At 36.6% G+C, this 19513-nt stretch overlaps 1 protein-coding gene across 6 annotated transcripts in view; it reads right to left on the bottom strand.

Annotated features, from left to right (window-relative positions):
- Positions 1 to 19513, bottom strand: part of raf1b (Raf-1 proto-oncogene, serine/threonine kinase b) — a 35869-nt gene that overhangs the window by 5367 nt on the left and 10989 nt on the right. For 2 of the 6 annotated variants that reach the window (XM_079857234.1, XM_079857232.1), the window contains exons 4-15: positions 18462 to 18564; positions 18221 to 18378; positions 16382 to 16480; positions 15043 to 15196; positions 14102 to 14126; positions 13287 to 13369; positions 12993 to 13110; positions 12606 to 12690; positions 12281 to 12457; positions 7085 to 7131; positions 4328 to 4446; positions 2589 to 2720 (exon numbers count right to left, since the gene is read on the bottom strand). In XM_079857234.1, coding sequence (XP_079713360.1) covers positions 2589 to 2720; positions 4328 to 4446; positions 7085 to 7131; positions 12281 to 12457; positions 12606 to 12690; positions 12993 to 13110; positions 13287 to 13369; positions 14102 to 14126; positions 15043 to 15196; positions 16382 to 16480; positions 18221 to 18378; positions 18462 to 18564 — 1300 coding nt within the window. The remainder of the gene's footprint in view (positions 1 to 2588; positions 2721 to 4327; positions 4447 to 7084; positions 7132 to 12280; positions 12458 to 12605; positions 12691 to 12992; positions 13111 to 13286; positions 13370 to 14101; positions 14127 to 15042; positions 15197 to 16381; positions 16481 to 18220; positions 18379 to 18461; positions 18565 to 19513) is intronic. The other 4 variants (XM_079857235.1, XM_079857233.1, XM_079857237.1 and 1 more) reach the window with 2 other exon arrangements.

Raw genomic sequence — 19513 nt, 5'->3', positions numbered from 1 at the left:
CTACACACAAAACGGGAAGAACCTTATTATATGCTTACATTTAAAAGGGGAACTAGCTTTGACATCTTCTGCACAATGCGAATGCTGCTTAACCATGCAAATGATCCTAGAGATGAACACTACCATTCAAAACCATAAAATATGACCGTTTTCAACACTGATAATAATCATGTTTCTTGATCATCAGATCCTCATATTAGAGTGATTTCTGAAGGATCATGTGACACTGAAGACTGGAGTAATGATGCTGGAAATCAGCTTTGATCACAGGAATACATTACACTTTACTGTATATTCACATAGAAAACAGCTGATTTACATTATAATAATATATCACTGTATTCTGATCAGATAAAGGCAGGCTGGGTGAGCAGAAGAGCCTCTGTCAGAAACATTAAAATGAAATCTGAGCGCTAGTGTACCACACACCTCTCCCAGCGAGATCATCTGGCACAAGAGTTTACATGCCAGAGTTTAATACTTCAGTCAGAGTTTCATCAGCTCTCAGACTCTGAACAGTAATAGCTTCACCTGATCTAACTTAGCAGAGGATTTGAGGGAAAGCAATACAAATCGCCTTCGTTTCCCAACAACAGAGCAGCGTAACAGGCTACACAACCAGCCCCTGGGTTTAGAAACGACCTTTAGCCTTTGGGCACCTAAATTTAGCATCGGGACTCGAGGGTGAGCGTACCGAGCTCAACACACACACACACACACACACACACACACTTCGGCAGCTCACAGAACAAACCACAGACTCAACAATGAGGCCGTGACCTATTTTGCCCCTTTTCACCAGATGTGATATAAATCTCTGGTGTCTCCAGAATGTGTCTGTGAAATTTCAGCTCAAAATACCAGATCATTTATTAGAGCTTGTCAAATTTGCCCCTTTTCGGGTGTGAGCAAAAACGTGCCGTTTTTGTGTGTGTCCCTTTAAATGCAAATGAGCTTTAGCTCCGCCTCCGTTCAGAAGAGGGCGGAGTCTTTACACGAGCTTCAGAAACTCCGGCAATAACAGAACAGGCCAATCTCCCTCATCCAGAATCCCAGTATCACCAGTAGCGAGTGCAGCCTTACGGAGAGACTCAGGAAGAGCTTCTGAATGTTAGCGGAGACATTTCTGTAGTTGTTGTGGAGTTACACTGATCATCTCATCATCATGTTGAACTTCTCCACAAGTGTCCACAGTTCCTGAGGTGTTTATAAGACAGCGGTGACATGTTCTGGTCAATAGTGTTCAGTGCTCGTCTGAGCTCAACCACAGAACAGCTTCAGGCTCTGCTGGATCTTCATCAGTGCGTTAGAACTGGTCTCTGTTGGCGCTTGTCGTGTGTGTAAACGTGCAGATTAAGGGGAGGAAATATTATAATAAGATCCTCTTCATACATCAGAAGGAGAGCGAAATCTTATTTTCTGCCATGCTTGCAGAGAAAGGCTCACCAGAACAAAGTTACTGGGTTTCACTTTTCACGTTTTCTGTGTTAATAGATGCACCCGATTATAACACTTAAACATGGAAAAAGTCAGAAAAGTCCCCTTTAACTCTAGTCTACAACACACATCTCTGAGGGACAATCTTACAAGCTAAAAAAACTGAAAGATTAAAAACATAAAATAGTATTTTGTTATGATCTAGATCACTATTTGAGGCTTCAAATGTACTCAATTGTCATAAAAATAATGTCAAGCGACTAAAATCTTTCGGTTCTTAAAAACAGGCTTAATTTTCTTGCAAAAAATAATAAAAACAAAGTTAACAACTATTTCCAGTTTTCATGAGATTTACCCCTGAAGACTTCTGTTTCTAATGATCTTCTTTTAAATCTTTTTGGCGTCTCCTACAACAGGTTTACATTCATCCAAGGTCAAAAACACTGTAATGTCCTCATGATCTCCACTGCAGCGTCAGCTCTTTCCTCTCAGTGTCTGAAACGCTTCCATCGGAGATTCAGTCTCTCTAAGCTCCGCCTCTCTGAGCGCTGCTCTGCTCTGATTGGTCAGAAAGCAAACGCTCATTATCATATCTGAATCTCAGCTCTTGATCACAGCCTCTCTAAGCCCCGCCTCTCTGAGAGCTGCTCTGCTGTGATTGGTCAGAAAGCAAACGCTCATTATCATATCTGAATCTCAGCTCTTGATCTCAGTGATACGAACAGTAACGATGGCGTGGGTTTTACCGTATCAATCTCAGAAAACAGCGTCTTCTCCACACGAACAACACGAACCAAACTCTTCCAGTCTCAGATACACTACAGTGTTTGAGGGCGGGGCTAAGAGACGCTGCTCAGCCAATCAACACCACAGGCTGGCATTATGCTAATTAGTTACACACCTACAGCAGGAAGTGAGACTGAATTACTGACGACTCGTTTCAGTTCAGAATCCGTTTATCTTTGATCTGTGAAACTTTTACATTCTTAAACGGCTCTATTACACACTACATGAGAGATAATAAGAGGGGCACTTTAAAAAAAATACATCTTAAAATATCGACCAAGCAATTATCTAAAGTCAAACCCATAAACCGCTCAGTGTTCAAACCCATGATGATGTGACTCTGATTGACTGATCATTAATCTCACCTGATCTCGGTTCCCGATCATAGAATAGGGCAGTTCTCCTGTCATCAGCTCGTACAGGACGATCCCGTAGGAGTACACATCCGACTGGAAACTGTACGGGTTGTTGTCCTGCATCCGGATGACCTCGGGAGCCTGAAGAAGAAGCACGTTAACTCTTTCACTCAGATCATCATCAGGTCAAGAGTCCGAGAACAAACCTGCGTTTCATAATCTAATCTAACCGGGAAAAAAGCTTTAGCAATAAAAAAAACACATACTAACATGCTAATTCATGCTGACCAAATGCTAAAACATGCTAATTAAAGCTAGCCATGTGTTAAAACATGCTAACAGCATGCTAATAATTGTTTGTCGTGCTTAAATATGCTAGCAACGTTATAATACATGCTAGAAATGTTTTAATTAATGCTAGCTATGTGGTAAATCATGTAAGAAACATCTCCATTCAAGCTAACAAAATGGTAAATCATGTTAACATGCTAGCAATGTGCTAATTCGTAATACAAAACATGCTAATATGTTAAATCATGCTAGCAATGTGTTAAAACATGTTTAAAAAGTATTAAAACATGTTAATTCATGTTAACAATGTGTTAAAAAATGCTAGCATTGTGCTTAAGCATGATAGGATCAATGTTAATGTTAAAACATGCTAGGATAATGCCAACAACACGCTAACATATGCTAGAAATGTGCTAAAACATGCTAGGATAAAGACTTTCTCAGAGTAAAACCTTCCAACGTCAAGCTTTTCAGTGATTTTAAACTTTCAGACCTGTCAAACCTCCACCAAAGTTTGTCATCTAACTTTTCTTATCTAGTTCATCTTTATGTTATGTTAGTAAAAATACAATTGTTCATTGTTAGTTCACGGTGCATTAGCTTTTGATTTTTAAAATACATTAGTAAATGCTGAAATTAACACTGACCAATGTTAATAAATGCTGTAGATGTTCATTGTTAACTAATGGAACCGTATTGTAAAGTGTTACAACCAGATGGATCTGGATAATATTCTGAATGTTCTGATCCAATCTGACTTCCGACCTGTAATGCTGCCTGAATCATAATCATAATCATAATCATAAATCACACACTGTTCGCTCGTTGGCCAGAGGAGAACTGAGACTGAGTCTGGTTTCTCACAAGGGTTTTTCTCCTTTCTGTCACTGATTGAGTTTTGGTTCCACTGTCGCCTTCGGCTTTTGGCTTGCTTAGTTGGGGACATTTAATTTAATATTTAATTTATTATTCAACAATATTATTGATCTCCTGCATTGACAGCATTATATGAGAACTGAACTGAGCTGGACGATGACATCACTGTTTTCTCCAGAGCGGCTGTATATATAAATTAACTAAATTAATAATGTTTTTTACAACAAAAATTAAACATCACTGAACTTACTGAAGCTGGACTGTGACTCTATTTTCTTCTGGAAACAAACTTTGTTGCATTATTTACCTGTTATCTCTGTAAAGCTGCTTTGAAACACTCTGAGTTGTAAAAACACGTCATGTCAAAATCTAATTTTTGATTTGAAGCTTGTGACATATAACGCACGCATCAACCCGATCACGTTTAGCGTTCATGTCAACACAACACTCCAGATTCATCAATCGTAATGAATTCAGTCCGATTGAAACAAAAGTTGTGCATGTAAGCGTAGCCACTGCTTCTGTCACACACAGATTATCATATGGCGTGTGTATTATTATCTCTGATATGAGCTCCACACCATCCAGAGGACCGATCCCGACGGCTGCTCGACGCGGTGAGAGCCGCTCCAGCGCGCCTTCACTGTGGCCAGACCGAAGTCCCCGATCTTCACCGTCAAGCCTTCGTGCAGGAACACATCTGAGCGTCCAGTTCAGGGAATTCATCACCATATTCATATCTACACAGAAACCACCTGCAACATCCTTAAAGGGATAAGTCACCCAAATATTTAAATTAGCCCATGATTTACTCTCCCTCAAGCCATCCTAGGTGAATATGACTTTCTTCTTCAGACGAACACAATCGGAGTTATATAAAAAAAAATGTCCTGCTCTTCCAAGCTTTATAATGGCAGTGGATTGCAACCAACAGATTGAAGCCCATAAAAGTGCATCTATCCATCATAAAAGTGCATCTATCCATGATAAAAGTGCATCTATCCATCATAAAAGTGCATCTGTCCATCATAAAAGTGCATCTATCCATGATAAAAGTGCATCTATCCATGATAAAAGTGCATCTATCCATGATAAAAGTGCATCTATCATCATAAAAGTGCATCTATCCATCATAAAAGTGCATCTATCATCATAAAAGTGCATCTATCCATGATAAAAGTGCATCTATCCATCATAAAAGTGCATCTATCCATCATAAAAGTGCATCTATCCATGATAAAAGTGCATCTATCCATGATAAAAGTGCATCTATCATCATAAAAGTGCATCTATCCATCATAAAAGTGCATCTATCCATCATAAAAGTGCATCTATCATGATAAAAGTGCATCTATCCATCCTAAAAGTGCATCTATCCATGATAAAAGTGCATCTATCCATGATAAAAGTGCATCTATCCATGATAAAAGTGCATCTATCATCATAAAAGTGCATCTATCCATCATAAAAGTGCATCTATCCATGATAAAAGTGCATCTATCCATGATAAAAGTGCATCTATCCATCCTAAAAGTGCATCTATCCATCATAAAAGTGCATCTATCATCATAAAAGTGCATCTATCCATGATAAAAGTGCATCTATCCATCATAAAAGTGCATCTATCATCATTAAAGTGCATCTATCCATGATAAAAGTGCATCTATCCATGATAAAAGTGCATCTATCCATGATAAAAGTGCATCTATCCATGATAAAAGTGCATCTATCCATGATAAAAGTGCATCTATCATCATAAAAGTGCATCTATCCATCAAAAAGGTGCATCTATCCATGATAAAAGTGCATCTATCCATGATAAAAGTGCATCTATCATCATAAAAGTGCATCTATCATCATAAAAGTGCATCTATCATCATAAAAGTGCATCTATCCATCATAAAAGTGCATCCATCCATCATAAAAGTGCATCTATCATCATAAAAGTGCATCTATCCATCATAAAAGTGCATCTATCATCATAAAAGTGCATCCATTCATCATAAAAGTTCATCTATCATCATAAGTGCATCCGTCCATCATAAAAGTGCATCTATCCATCATAAAAGTGCATCTATCATCATAAAAGTGTATCTATCCATCATAAAAGTGCATCTATCATCATAAAAGTGCATCTATCATCATAAAAGTGCATCTATCATCATAAAAGTGCATCCATCCATCATAAAAGTGCATCTATCATCATAAAAGTGCATCTGTCCATCATAAAAGTGCATCTATCATCATAAAAGTGCATCCATTCATCATAAAAGTTCATCTATCATCATAAAAGTGCATCCGTCCATCATAAAAGTGCATCTATCCATCATAAAAGTGCATCTATCATCATAAAAGTGCATCTATCCATCATAAAAGTGCATCTATCATCATAAAAGTGCATCTATCATCATAAAAGTGCATCTATCCATCATAAAAGTGCATCTATCATCATAAAAGTGCATCTATCATCATAAAAGTGCATCTATCATCATAAAAGTGCATCTATCCATCATAAAAGTGCATCTATCATCATAAAAGTGCATCTGTCCATCATAAAAGTGCATCTATCATCATAAAAGTGCATCCATTCATCATAAAAGTTCATCTATCATCATAAAAGTGCATCCGTCCATCATAAAAGTGCATCTATCCATCATAAAAGTGCATCTATCATCATAAAAGTGCATCTATCCATCATAAAAGTGCATCTATCCATCATAAAAGTGCATCTATCATCATAAAAGTGCATCTATCATCATAAAAGTGCATCTATCCATCATAAAAGTGCATCTATCCATCATAAAAGTGCATCTATCATCATAAAAGTGCATCTATTATGATAAAAGTGCATCTATCATCATAAAAGTGCATCTATCATCATAAAAGTGCATCCATTCATCATAAAAGTTCATCTATCATCATAAAAGTGCATCTATCCATGATAAAAGTGCATCCGTCCATCATAAAAGTGCATCTATCCATCATAAAAGTGCATCTATCATCATAAAAGTGCATCTATCCATCATAAAAGTGCATCTATCATCATAAAAGTGCATCTATCCATCATAAAAGTTTTATAGACTTCAAAACAGAAACATTCATTCACTGCCATTATAAAGCTTGGAAGAGCCAGGACATATTTTAATATAACTCTGATTGTGTTCGTCTGAAAGAAGAATGTCATATACATGTCATAAGATGGCTTCAGGGAGAGTAAATCATGGGCTAATTTTCATTTTAATGTGAACTACTCCTTTAAAAACAGGCTGCTTTTCGCATCGTGACCAATGTTACAGAAATAAAAAAGGATGTAAAATGAACAAGTTGGTAAAAGATACTGTTCGACTTCATGTCTCGATGGATGATGTTCTTTGCATGTAGGTAACTAGAAGAGAGGAGATATGAAGAGTTATTAGAGATCATTTTAACTCTATATATTCTGTATATGTTATGCATTATCAGCATTATCATTACAGGAGTTAACTGACAAAACCACCTCAGAGTTTACATGTAAACACCAGCCTGTGTTCTGCTATTTTTAAACCTGGTTGCACTTCTATAAATAGCTGATGGCATCATGCACTCAAATGTGAATCTGTTTCTGAAAATATACTATGTTGTCAACGCTGAGCTGCGAGTCTTCATTGTGTTACGATAAAACACATCTAAAAACACTCGAGAGAAGCTTCTTTTAAACCAATGACAGCCTGAAGGGATCAAACGCAACAATAATCATATACACTACCGTTCAAACGTTTGGACACAGTACAGTACAGTACAGTACAGTACAGCAACGAGAGCACAAAGCTATTCTTTGTATTTTTCGGTTTGTAGCACGAGTAGTTTATTTAGGGCGTCTTTGACGCTGAAGATCTTTTCTTTTGTTTTAATTTTGGGTTTTTGGTGAATGTTAATTTAGTTCGATTAGAAATTGTTTTTGTATAGTTTGTTTTGTTTATTCCTTTGATTTGGTACGGTCTAGTTCTTTTCTCTTTTCCTCATTCTTTTGTGAACCTTTTTCTTGGTCACGATTTGTATATAAGTTGTACATTTATGTAAATAAGTATCTTGGGTTATCTCGATTCACTCGATCACTTTCCCTACATTAGACTGGTTTGAGTGAGATTGTTTTCCAGAACACATGTCTTATTCTCCCTCGACTTGATCAAGAAACATTTATGATTATTATTAATGTTCAAAACAGTCATATTTTTGTGGAAACTGATACATTTTATTTTTCAGGATTCTTTGATGAATAGAAAGTTCAAAAGAACAGCATTTATTTAAAATATAATATTTTATAACTTTATAATTGTCTTTACTGTCACTTTTTTTTAAAATCAATTTAATGCATGCTTGCTGAATATTATTAATTTCTTTAAAATAAACATCTTACTGGCCCCAAACGTTTGAACAGTAGAGCATATTTTCAGATTTTAGCTGGGTTTTCATTTTATTACAAAAATGCTCATCCTACAAAAGTTATTAATATTACCATTAGAGCGGCACGATTCTGGAGAAATTGAGAATAACTTTTTTTTTATTAAAAATGAACAAAATGATTCTCCCACGATTCTGAATAAACATCAACAAAAATTTACTAGACGTTCTGACTAAATGCTATTCCTGCAGTCTATTTAAAAATATATATATATTCATTTTATTTATTTTAAATCGGTTTGACTCATGAATACTTCATGTTTTATGACTGGATGAATCAGTGTTTTTGAACGAATCTCGAGTGAATGATTCAATGACTCACTCATTATTATCAGTCACTTGTCGCCACCTACTGGTGTAACGATGTAATTGATACAATCTTTATTTGAAGCGTCAAGTTTCATTCAAAAGGTGATCTCTACCGTAGACATCAGTGTTTATATCTGAACTATAAACTTGTCTCTCAGTACTTCTGTGATAATCTGAATGATTGTAAGACAGAATTAATGATACTGTGTGTTAAAGACTGTTTGTGAAGCGGTTTCACATCTTTACATGACAACGGCTCTCTCTGGATCAGAACTCAGATCTGATTGTTCACTGTGATCCGATTTATCAAAGCTTTAATAGACGATTACTCATCCAGCTCTAATTACCATCAACGGTAACTAAATTATTAACAATCACATGGCATGAATTGAAATATGAACATATTCAACTTCCAATTATTTCTTGAATTTCAGTTGTTTCATGTTCTCAGCCAATAATTTGTGTTGCATTTGCTTTTACTCCGTGTAGTTTTGTTCTTGGTCATTGAGGATGATGTATCTGTCTAAGTTCACTAGCTTCTAGTGAGCAGCTGAAGAATTTATGCCACAATACTGTTGAATTTGTTCAGATGCAAAGCCTTTGGCATCAACAGCAAGAACACTGATGTGAGGAAGCATTCTGAAGTTTGATAAGCCTGTTAATTTTCCTATCTGAACCATACAGGATTATTTGGTTAGTTGCATGTTATAATTTGCATTTAGCAAATAACATAATTTAGGGTTGCAACCCTGCGGTTCAGAAGCGCTGGCTTAGCCAACACACACACGCCTGTGAGATGTGATTCTGAAAACCTTCAGCTTAGACACTGCTAAAGTCAGGGAAAACACTGGCTACGTTTACACGCAACCAAATAATCCGTTAGTAATGGGATTGTCGGCTCAATGAGACTGAAAAGCCTTCGTGTAAACACCTTAATCAATCCGACTGAGCTCGAACCCAATGAGATTTCGATCGGATTGAAAGGGGTGTTTATTCCTTTTCTAATCCGATTAAGAGAACATGTAAACACTTGATAGGATTGGAAACCGAAACTGAAAGGACTGCGCATGTGCAATGATGTGGAAATAGCGTAATGACGTGGAAATAGCGTAATGACGTAGAAATAGCGCAGTCACGTAGAAATAGCATAATGATGTAGAAATAGCGCAATGAGGTAGAAATAGCTCAATGAGGTAGAAATAGCTTAATGACGTAGAAATACCGTAATGACATAGAAATAGCGTAATGACATAGAAATAGCGCAATGACAAAGAAATAGCGCAATGACAAAGAAATAGCGTAATGAGGTAGAAATAGCGTAATGAGGTAGAAATAGCGTAATGACGTAGAAATAGCGCAATGACAAAGAAATAGCGTAATGAGGTAGAAATAGCGTAATGACGTAGAAATAGCGCAGTCACGTAGAAATAGCATAATGACGTGGAAATAGCGCAATTACGTAGAAATAGCGCAGTCACGTAGAAATAGCATAATGATGTAGAAATAGCGCAATGAGGTAGAAATAGCTCAATGAGGTAGAAATAGCTTAATGACGTAGAAATACCGTAATGACATAGAAATAGCTTAATGACGTAGAAATAGCTTAATGACGTAGAAATAGCGCAATGACAAAGAAATAGCGTAATGAGGTAGAAATAGCGTAATGAGGTAGAAATAGCGCAATGACAAAGAAATAGCGCAATGACAAAGAAATAGCGTAATGAGGTAGAAATAGCGTAATGATGTAGAAATAGCGTAATGAGGTAGAAATAGCGTAATGAGGTAGAAATAGCGTAATGACGTAGAAATAGCTCAATGACAAAGAAATAGCGCAATGACAAAGAAATAGCACAATGACAAAGAAATAGCGTAATGATGTAGAAATAGCGTAATGATGTAGAAATAGCGTAATGAGGTAGAAATAGCGTAATGAGGTAGAAATAGCGTAATGAGGTAGAAATAGCGTAATGAGGTAGAAATAGCGTAATGACGTAGAAATAGCGCAATGACAAAGAAATAGCGCAATGACAAAGAAATAGCGTAATGAGGTAGAAATAGCGTAATGAGGTAGAAATAACGTAATGACGTAGAAATAGCGCAATGACAAAGAAATAGCGCAATGACAAAGAAATAGCGTAATGAGGTAGAAATAGCGTAATGACGTAGAAATAGCGCAATGACAAAGAAATAGCGCAATGACAAAGAAATAGCGTAATGAGGTAGAAATAGCGTAATGACGTAGAAATAGCGCAGTCACGTAGAAATAGCATAATGACGTGGAAATAGCGCAATTACGTAGAAATAGCGCAGTCACGTAGAAATAGCATAATGATGTAGAAATAGCGCAATGAGGTAGAAATAGCTCAATGAGGTAGAAATAGCTTAATGACGTAGAAATACCGTAATGACATAGAAATAGCTTAATGACGTAGAAATAGCGCAATGACAAAGAAATAGCGCAATGACAAAGAAATAGCGTAATGAGGTAGAAATAGCGTAATGAGGTAGAAATAGCGCAATGACAAAGAAATAGCGCAATGAGGTAGAAATAGCGTAATGAGGTAGAAATAGCGTAATGATGTAGAAATAGCGTAATGAGGTAGAAATAGCGTAATGAGGTAGAAATAGCGTAATGACGTAGAAATAGCTCAATGACAAAGAAATAGCGCAATGACAAAGAAATAGCACAATGACAAAGAAATAGCGTAATGATGTAGAAATAGCGTAATGATGTAGAAATAGCGTAATGAGGTAGAAATAGCGTAATGAGGTAGAAATAGCGTAATGAGGTAGAAATAGCGTAATGAGGTAGAAATAGCGTAATGACGTAGAAATAGCGCAATGACGTAGAAATAGCGCAATGACAAAGAAATAGCGTAATGAGGTAGAAATAGCGTAATGAGGTAGAAATAACGTAATGACGTAGAAATAGCGCAATGACAAAGAAATAGCGCAATGACAAAGAAATAGCGTAATGAGGTAGAAATAGCGTAATGATGTAGAAATAGCGTAATGAGGTAGAAATAGCGTAATGAGGTAGAAATAGCGTAATGACGTAGAAATAGCGTAATGACGTAGAAATAGCTTAATGACGTAGAAATAGCTCAATGACAAAGAAATAGCGCAATGACATAGAAATAGCGTAATGACGTAGAAATAGCGCAATGACGTACAAATAGCGTAATGACGTACAAATAGCGTAATGACGTGGAAATAGCGTAATGACGTGGAAATAGCGTAATGACGTGGAAATAGTGTAATGAGGTAGAAATATCGTAATGACGTAGAAATAGCGTAATGACGTGGAAATAGTGTAATGAGGTAGAAATAGCGTAATGAGGTAGAAATAGCGCAGTCACGTAGAAATAGCGTAATGACGTAGAAATAGCGCAATGACATAGAAATAACGTAATGACGTAGAAATAGCGCAATGACGTAGAAATAGCGTAATGACGTAGAAATAGCTTAGTGACGTAGAAATAGCGCAATGACAAAGAAATAGCGCAATGACATAGAAATAGCGTAATGACGTAGAAATAGCGCAATGACGTAGAAATAGCGCAATGACGTAGAAATAGCGTAATGACGTGGAAATAGCGTAATGACGTGGAAATAGCGTAATAACGTAGAAATAGCATAATGACGTGGAAATAGCGTAATGACGTGGAAATAGCGCAATGACGTGGAAATAGCGCAATCATGTAGAAATAGCGCAATCACGTAGAATCAGTCCGATTGAAACAGAAGTTGTGCATGTAAAGGTAGCCAGCGATGCGAACACTCACTCCATGCCCTGCGCCGTCTGTCTGGCGATGTCCATCAGCTGGAACATCTGGAAGTTGGTCTCTTGCACGTGCAGATGTTTGTAGAGACTGCTTCCCTCACACCACTGCGTCACAATGGCCAGCTTCGTCTTGGTCATGTATCCCATAAACAACACAATATTGACATGCCTGGTCTTCCTGAAACAACAACACAGAACAACATCAGCGGGATCAAACTGACAGTGTTGAACAGACTCTGAATGAAGACTAGAGAACGAGCTCGAGCTCATTGCAGTGTTTAAACTCGTCTGTGGGAATACTGGGATCATCCGACTGGTTGGTTTACCTGAGAACAGCCACTTCATTGCGAAAGGCCTGTAACTGCTCTGGTGTGGGATTCGTCACCTTTAAAATCTTTACAGCAACATCACCTGAAAAGACATTACAAATCAAAATAAGATAACCTAAAAAAACAAGCAGGATTTTTGTTCATCTAAAATCAACAAACATTAACTCAGCCTCACACATTTATATATAACTAATATATATATATATATATAAAACTATCATTCATTACTGGATGAATCAGCGTTTTTGAACGAATCACTTGAACAAATGTTTCATTTTTTAACAGACACTTGTCGCCACCTACTGGTGTAATGATGTAATATATAAGGGGTTTATATATATTATGTATAAAACCCCTAAAATAATGATGAAAGAGAACTCTTACCGTGCCACTTCCCTTTGTAAACGGTGCCGAAGGAGCCCGATCCGATCCTGGAGTGCAGAATCACTTCGTCGGCCTCGATCTCCCAGTAATAGCTGGAATCTCTCTTCTCTCGCGGACGCTGGTGACCAACGAACAACCCAGTGAAATCACCTTCAGCTCTATATGGAACCTTATTCTCCTTATATTTAAGAACCCTAGTTCTATTTAGAACAACATTGAACTTTTTCTCCAAGTAGCGAGAAATGAATCTGATGATAATGTGTTAATTTGTCTTCTGATTACTCGATTGCTTACGATTCTTTTTTCCTGAGTGTTGTTTGAAGGCGCTTTCTCCAAGTGAGCCGGAACCGGGGTTTTGGGCCACTCGGTCGGGCTTCCTATGAACCAATGCGACAAAGAATGACATCAGCCATAATGAACCTATCCACCTTATTCCTAATTCTTGAATCATGGGTGTAACTTCCGCTAAGCTGTAAACAATCAGGGAAAGGCTCGCTCTATGAACTCAATAATAGCTTCTTCATAACTGTGTACAATAAGAAGACATTATTCTACTCACCCTTCAACCAATGAACATTAAAAGGACATTTAAAAGTGTAAAAGCATCAACAAGGTACTTTAAACATACCATGAATAACCCCAAAAGCGTGAATCTTTCCACAGCAATAACGGATGGCTTAAATATCACTGTAGTAATATATATTATGTAACATAAGTTAATGTTCATTAACTTCAGCATTGCGTGATACTATTTCAAAGAGATTTCCGTCATTTTGACAGATAATAAATTGTATTTACCTGTGAAAACAAACCTGGAAAGAGACGTGAGGATTTGATGGAGAAAAACGAGAGATTCTTCGTGCATCGCAGTGGATTATTAATTGGATATATCGTAAATTAAATCGGGAGAATAGATCACAAATGTGCAGAATGTGTTGTTCTCTTTCATTCTTTTCATTGACGGATCGGCTTTATTTGTAGGGAACCTTATGATTTGAAATGATTTGTTTCAGTCTTTTTGAATGGAAGTGCCACCCATAATTCAAAACGCAGTAAGATCGTCAGGAATGAAGCGGATAACTTCTCTGAGGAAAGAGAAAAGCCCTTACCTGATTCATCACACCCTAAGGCTTCCTGTGAATAAAGAACATTTTATTTATATTTTACATTTACATTTATATTTGAACATATGGAAATGTTTGAGAGAAGACACTATAATAGTTTGATAAAGAGCTTGGGGCCAGATTTACTAACAGCTTGATCACCCTTTACACGTTAAAAACTACTGTCGGGATTTAAAGACACGCAGAGAGAAATGAGCGATGAAAACATTATTTCTGCGGCTGATCTTATTGCTTATGCATTTGTAGGAGTTCCTCTTGTTTTAGTGTCAGAACTACATTAAACTACTATATAATGTTGAATATAATGTATAATAATGCAGTGGGGGAATATGTGTGTGTCCTGATAATGCCAGATGTCTGATGTTCCCAGTAAAAGTGTCCTACATTATTATAAATATATCTAGTCAGTGACAGTGAAAGCATATTCATCTACAATAATTCAGTATTTTCAGCTTCAGAATCATGAATATTGTTATTCTGGCGTCTCTATTGTCCTGTGCTTTGGGTTTCAGCACCAAGTCCAAGACTATTCATTTACACACACAAGTAACAGCAAATTTAGCATTTTAATCTACAGTACATTTTTTGTTAACCTTTTATCTTGGAGTATCGCAATGATATGGTGTCGTGAGTTCAGTGTCGTGATATGTATCGAATCATGACATGAGGGAATCGTTACACCCCTACGAAGAATGAATTATAAACGCTGTAGAAGTATTGTTCATTGTAAATGTATTTAAATGAATCATGAAACGTGATTTACTCGACAATTTACTGGTATTTGTGGCATTATTTATCGCCCAAAGAAAGCATGTTTTAACCCATTTATCCAAACATATCGATTGCCAAGCCTGCTCTCATCTGACCCGTTCAGTAAATCTGGCCCTGAAAGGCGATGATGATGATGATGAGGAAAAGCGCTTCACCTGATAAGCGGCCTCGTTGACGGGCTGTGTGGTGCTCGTCATGTGAACGTTAGGCGTAGAGGTGGACAACACTTTATGAGTGAGAGACACGCCAGCGGATGGCGTGGGAGTGATGAAGTTTAAAGCGTTCGGCGTGGAGTATCTGTGATAGGGACTGGAGAAGGGTTTCAGCGTCAGTGGCACTGCTTCTTTCCTCTCGTTGGAACATGTGATATATACAGTATATTACAGGAGTCACTAAATATTAAATCATGTTTTTAGAAAACAGTGAAAGTACAATTCAAATTGCTGAATCATATGTAAGACAGACTTAAAGAAGACAATTCAGCACTAGCAAAAGTCAAAACAAGGCCAGTGCATTAGATTAAATCTGGATTGGAAAAAAATGTATTTGCAAAAAATGTCCATGTATTCCCTTGGATGCAGTTTTACAGTGTTTCCCAGATCAGTGCACATCTTAGGTGAAAGTTACCAAATGGCTTGATAACATGTAAACAACGTTGAAAAAATGGATGCAATTTCACAAGACAAGATGAAGCAACTAGTCTTGTGTTTCGTAATGTGGATACACTTCTAAAACAGTGTGCATTTAAATAATTATGGTAATGTTAATTAATGGCTACTTGCGTGTTAGTCAAAATTAAACAAAATTATTATCTGTGATATTCAAATCTCCAGAAATACTGAACTTTCTAAAGCTAATCATTTCAGCACTAAATGAGTAAATATATACCAATAATTTACAATTATTTACAGTGAAACATTTTAAAGTCATGAACAATGTTCAGATTTTAAAAAAGTTGGTAAAGCTGACCGGATATGTTTTAAAGCAAAAATGTTTTAATATATGTCAGTGTTAGTATTATCGTTAACTATAACTATAAAAACATTTCTGTTAATTGACAAAGCTGAAATAAAAACTAAAAAACTGTAAATATTAGTTGAAAAACTTAAACTAAATGAAAATTAGAAATATTGCCTTATAAGCTGAAGCACTAAAATTGTTACTTGGAAGAAAAAATTATAAAAATACAACTGAAATAAAGATAAAAATAAATTAAACCTAAAAAGCTAACCAAACGACAAAAGCACATAACTAAATGAACCTAAAGATACATATAAGTATAAAAATAAAAGCTAATTCAAAATATGAATAAATCTATGACAAAAGTAAAATAACACTAATACAAGGAACTACAAGTATGATCAAGTTCCCCGAATAACAGGAACGAAAACAAAAAGTAGGGGGCGTTGTGACACGCTCTGATTCTCAGGAACGCTGGACTTGTCGGGTCAGTTCACTACATCTGATCTAAATATAGACACAGACTCCATTTACCTGAAGGAGAATTTAGAGTTTTGCATCCGACGGGACGAGAGGGGAGGGAGTGACGGAGTGCCGTTCTCTCCGGGAGTCGGGAACAGCCTGGAAAAATAACTAATAGCTAATTTCTAAAAGATGGACCAATGAAGGTTTTCCTTAAAAAGCATTATAAGTTTGTTTTTTCATCTTTGTGATGAATTCTGCTGCAGAAGAATGGACCTTTGTACCATGCTTTACATGATTACCATTGATAGACATCTACAACACTCACGGTGTGAGGGCCTCTATGCAAAACTCTTTCTGTGAGCCTTCCCTTCATGTCTATCTTCATTTAAATAGAGGAATGAAGCCTGTTCAGCCTGCCAACATGCTACTGAACCCCACTTCACCTAATTTATAGAACATTTTACTCCTAAATCATGGTGAAATTTATCGTTACACCGAAAAGTAATCTGATTACGTAATGCAGGTTACTTGTAATGTGTTACTTTACACGTTACATAGAAAAGTAATCTGATTAGGTAATACACGGTACTTGTAATGTGTTACTTTACTCGTTACACCAAAAAGTAATCTGATTACGTAATGCACGATACTTGTAATGTGTTACTTTACTCGTTACATCGAAAAGTAATCTGATTAGGTAATGCACGATACTTGTAATGTGTTACTTTACACGTTACATCGAAAAGTAATCTGATTACGTAATGCATGTTACTTGTAATGTGTTACTTTACTCGTTACATCGAAAAGTAATCTGATTACGTAATGCATGTTACTTGTAATGTGTTACTTTACTCGTTACACCAAAAAGTAATCTGATTACGTAATGCACGATACTTGTAATGTGTTACTTTACTCGTTACATCGAAAAGTAATCTGATTAGGTAATGCACGTTACTTGTAATGTGTTACTTTACTCGTTACATCGAAAAGTAATCTGATTAGGTAATGCACGATACTTGTAATGTGTTACTTTACTCGTTACATCAAAAAGTAACCTGATTACGTAATGCATGTTACTTTTAATGTGTTACTTTACTCGTTACACCGAAAAGTAATCTGATTAGGTAATGCACGATACTTGTAATGTTACTTTACTCGTTACATCGAAAAGTAATCTGATTAGGTAATGCACGATACTTGTAATGTGTTACTTTACTCGTTACATCAAAAAGTAATCTGATTACGTAATGCACGTTAATTGTAATGTGTTACTTTACTCGTTACATCAAAAAGTAATCTGATTACGTAATGCACGTTACTTGTAATGTGTTACTTTACTCGTTACATCGAAAAGTAATCTGATTAGGTAATGCACGATACTTATGTTACTTTACTCGTTACATCGAAAAGTAATCTGATTAGGTAATGCACGATACTTATGTTACTTTACTCGTTACATCAAAAAGTAATCTGATTACGTAATGCAAGTTACTTGTAATGTGTTACTTTACTCGTTACATCGAAAAGTAATCTGATTACGTAATGCACGTTACTTTTAATGTGTTACTTTACTCGTTACATAGAAAAGTAATCTGATTACGTAATGCACGATATTTGTAATGCGTAACTTTGCTTGTTACATCTAAAAGTAATCTAATTATGTAATGCAAGTTCCTTGTAATGCGTTTTTACATAAAAAAAAATAATTGATTACACAAAACCAGCATGGTTACAAAATAACAGAACATGTATAAACTGGGTTTTTAAGTATTTCTGTGACTTTTCCAAGACCTGAGGGTCTTTTCTAGACCCAGAAACCACTAGAAACTAGTCTAAGCAAGTAATGCAACCGCTGATGTACATGACTGTAAAGTGTGTGTGCTGGTGTCTGTGGTTTTGCACACTCACAGCAGCTGTCGGATGTTGCTCCAGTCCACACACATGGTGGGCACTCTGGTGCTGCAATGCTCATGAAACTTATAGCCGCACGTCTGACATCTGAAGCCATGTAGAAGAAACTTCTGACATATGTCACAAAAGGCCAACTTCAAAAATGTCTTTCGTACCTGTGAAGGGGGGCGGTCAGATGTTAGAGCCACTGTAAAGACGACATCAGCTCAATTCACACACACTGACTACGGGAACTCACAAAATTGTGCGTGGTCAGCGGGACGTGATCTAAGACTTCGACCAGAAGCTCCTCTCCCACCAGCGAGGTAGAGTCCGTGCTCCAGTCCATACGCAGCTTCTTTCTGCACAAAACAACAGCGTGTGTTCATTCACTGAGCAGAACACTGAGTTTCAGGAGCAAAATTCAGCTTTACAGTTGGGTCTAAATTATTACTGTTATTAAACAGAAATTAACAGTTTATTAAGGCGGTATTCAGAAGATGCACCAGTCAGATTAAGCTTTCATTACTTAACATGAACTAACAATGAAAAGCATTTATTATTCTTGGTTGATGCTAAAATCACCATGAAATCAAAATGGACCGCTCTCATCATTATTGTTTTAAATTCCTTGTTTTATTGTTCTAAACCTCTCTTCTCTTCTCTGATGACGAGGGCGGGGCGATAACCTGTCACTCACATGAGATCCACCAATAGCAAAGCACAACCATCCAATCAATTCCCCACAGACACAATCAAGCCCCGCCCACATTTGTTCTTGTTCCTGAAGCGTTTCACTCGATATTCGGCACAATAGAGAAGAAAGTATTAGCGCAACTTCTCTTCCATGCCGACTTTAATTTGAACAAATGAACCTGAGCTGACATGAACTAACAATGAAGATTAAATACTGTAAAAAAAAATAATGCTCATTGTTAGTTAATATTAGAAAATGCATCATTATAAAGTGTTTTATGCATGGATCAGCTTTGCTCTGGTCACTGCAATCTTACATTCTCTCTGCAAAACTGCTTATACTCACTCACAACATTATTTTAATCCATTAATTGACATGAGCTTTTCCTCCAGGATATCCCAGTGCTCAACATTAAATTCCCAAATGAATCAGAATCGAATTATGTGCTTGTGAAACTGAATCATAGTCTACATCAATACCCAGCCCTATCAATTACAATGGATTTGATGATTGTGATTACTTTACATCGCTTTGTAGAGATCCGTTTTCACATGAAAGTCAAAAATACATGGCAAAAATACCAAATGAATTTGCATTTAATATAAAAAACTACT

The sequence above is a fragment of the Squalius cephalus genome (assembly GCF_949319135.1).
Source record: "Squalius cephalus genome assembly, chromosome: 22".
Classification (NCBI taxonomy): domain Eukaryota; kingdom Metazoa; phylum Chordata; class Actinopteri; order Cypriniformes; family Leuciscidae; genus Squalius; species Squalius cephalus.
Note: the sequence above shows the minus strand (reverse complement) of the source record. Positions and strands in the feature narration are given on the sequence as shown.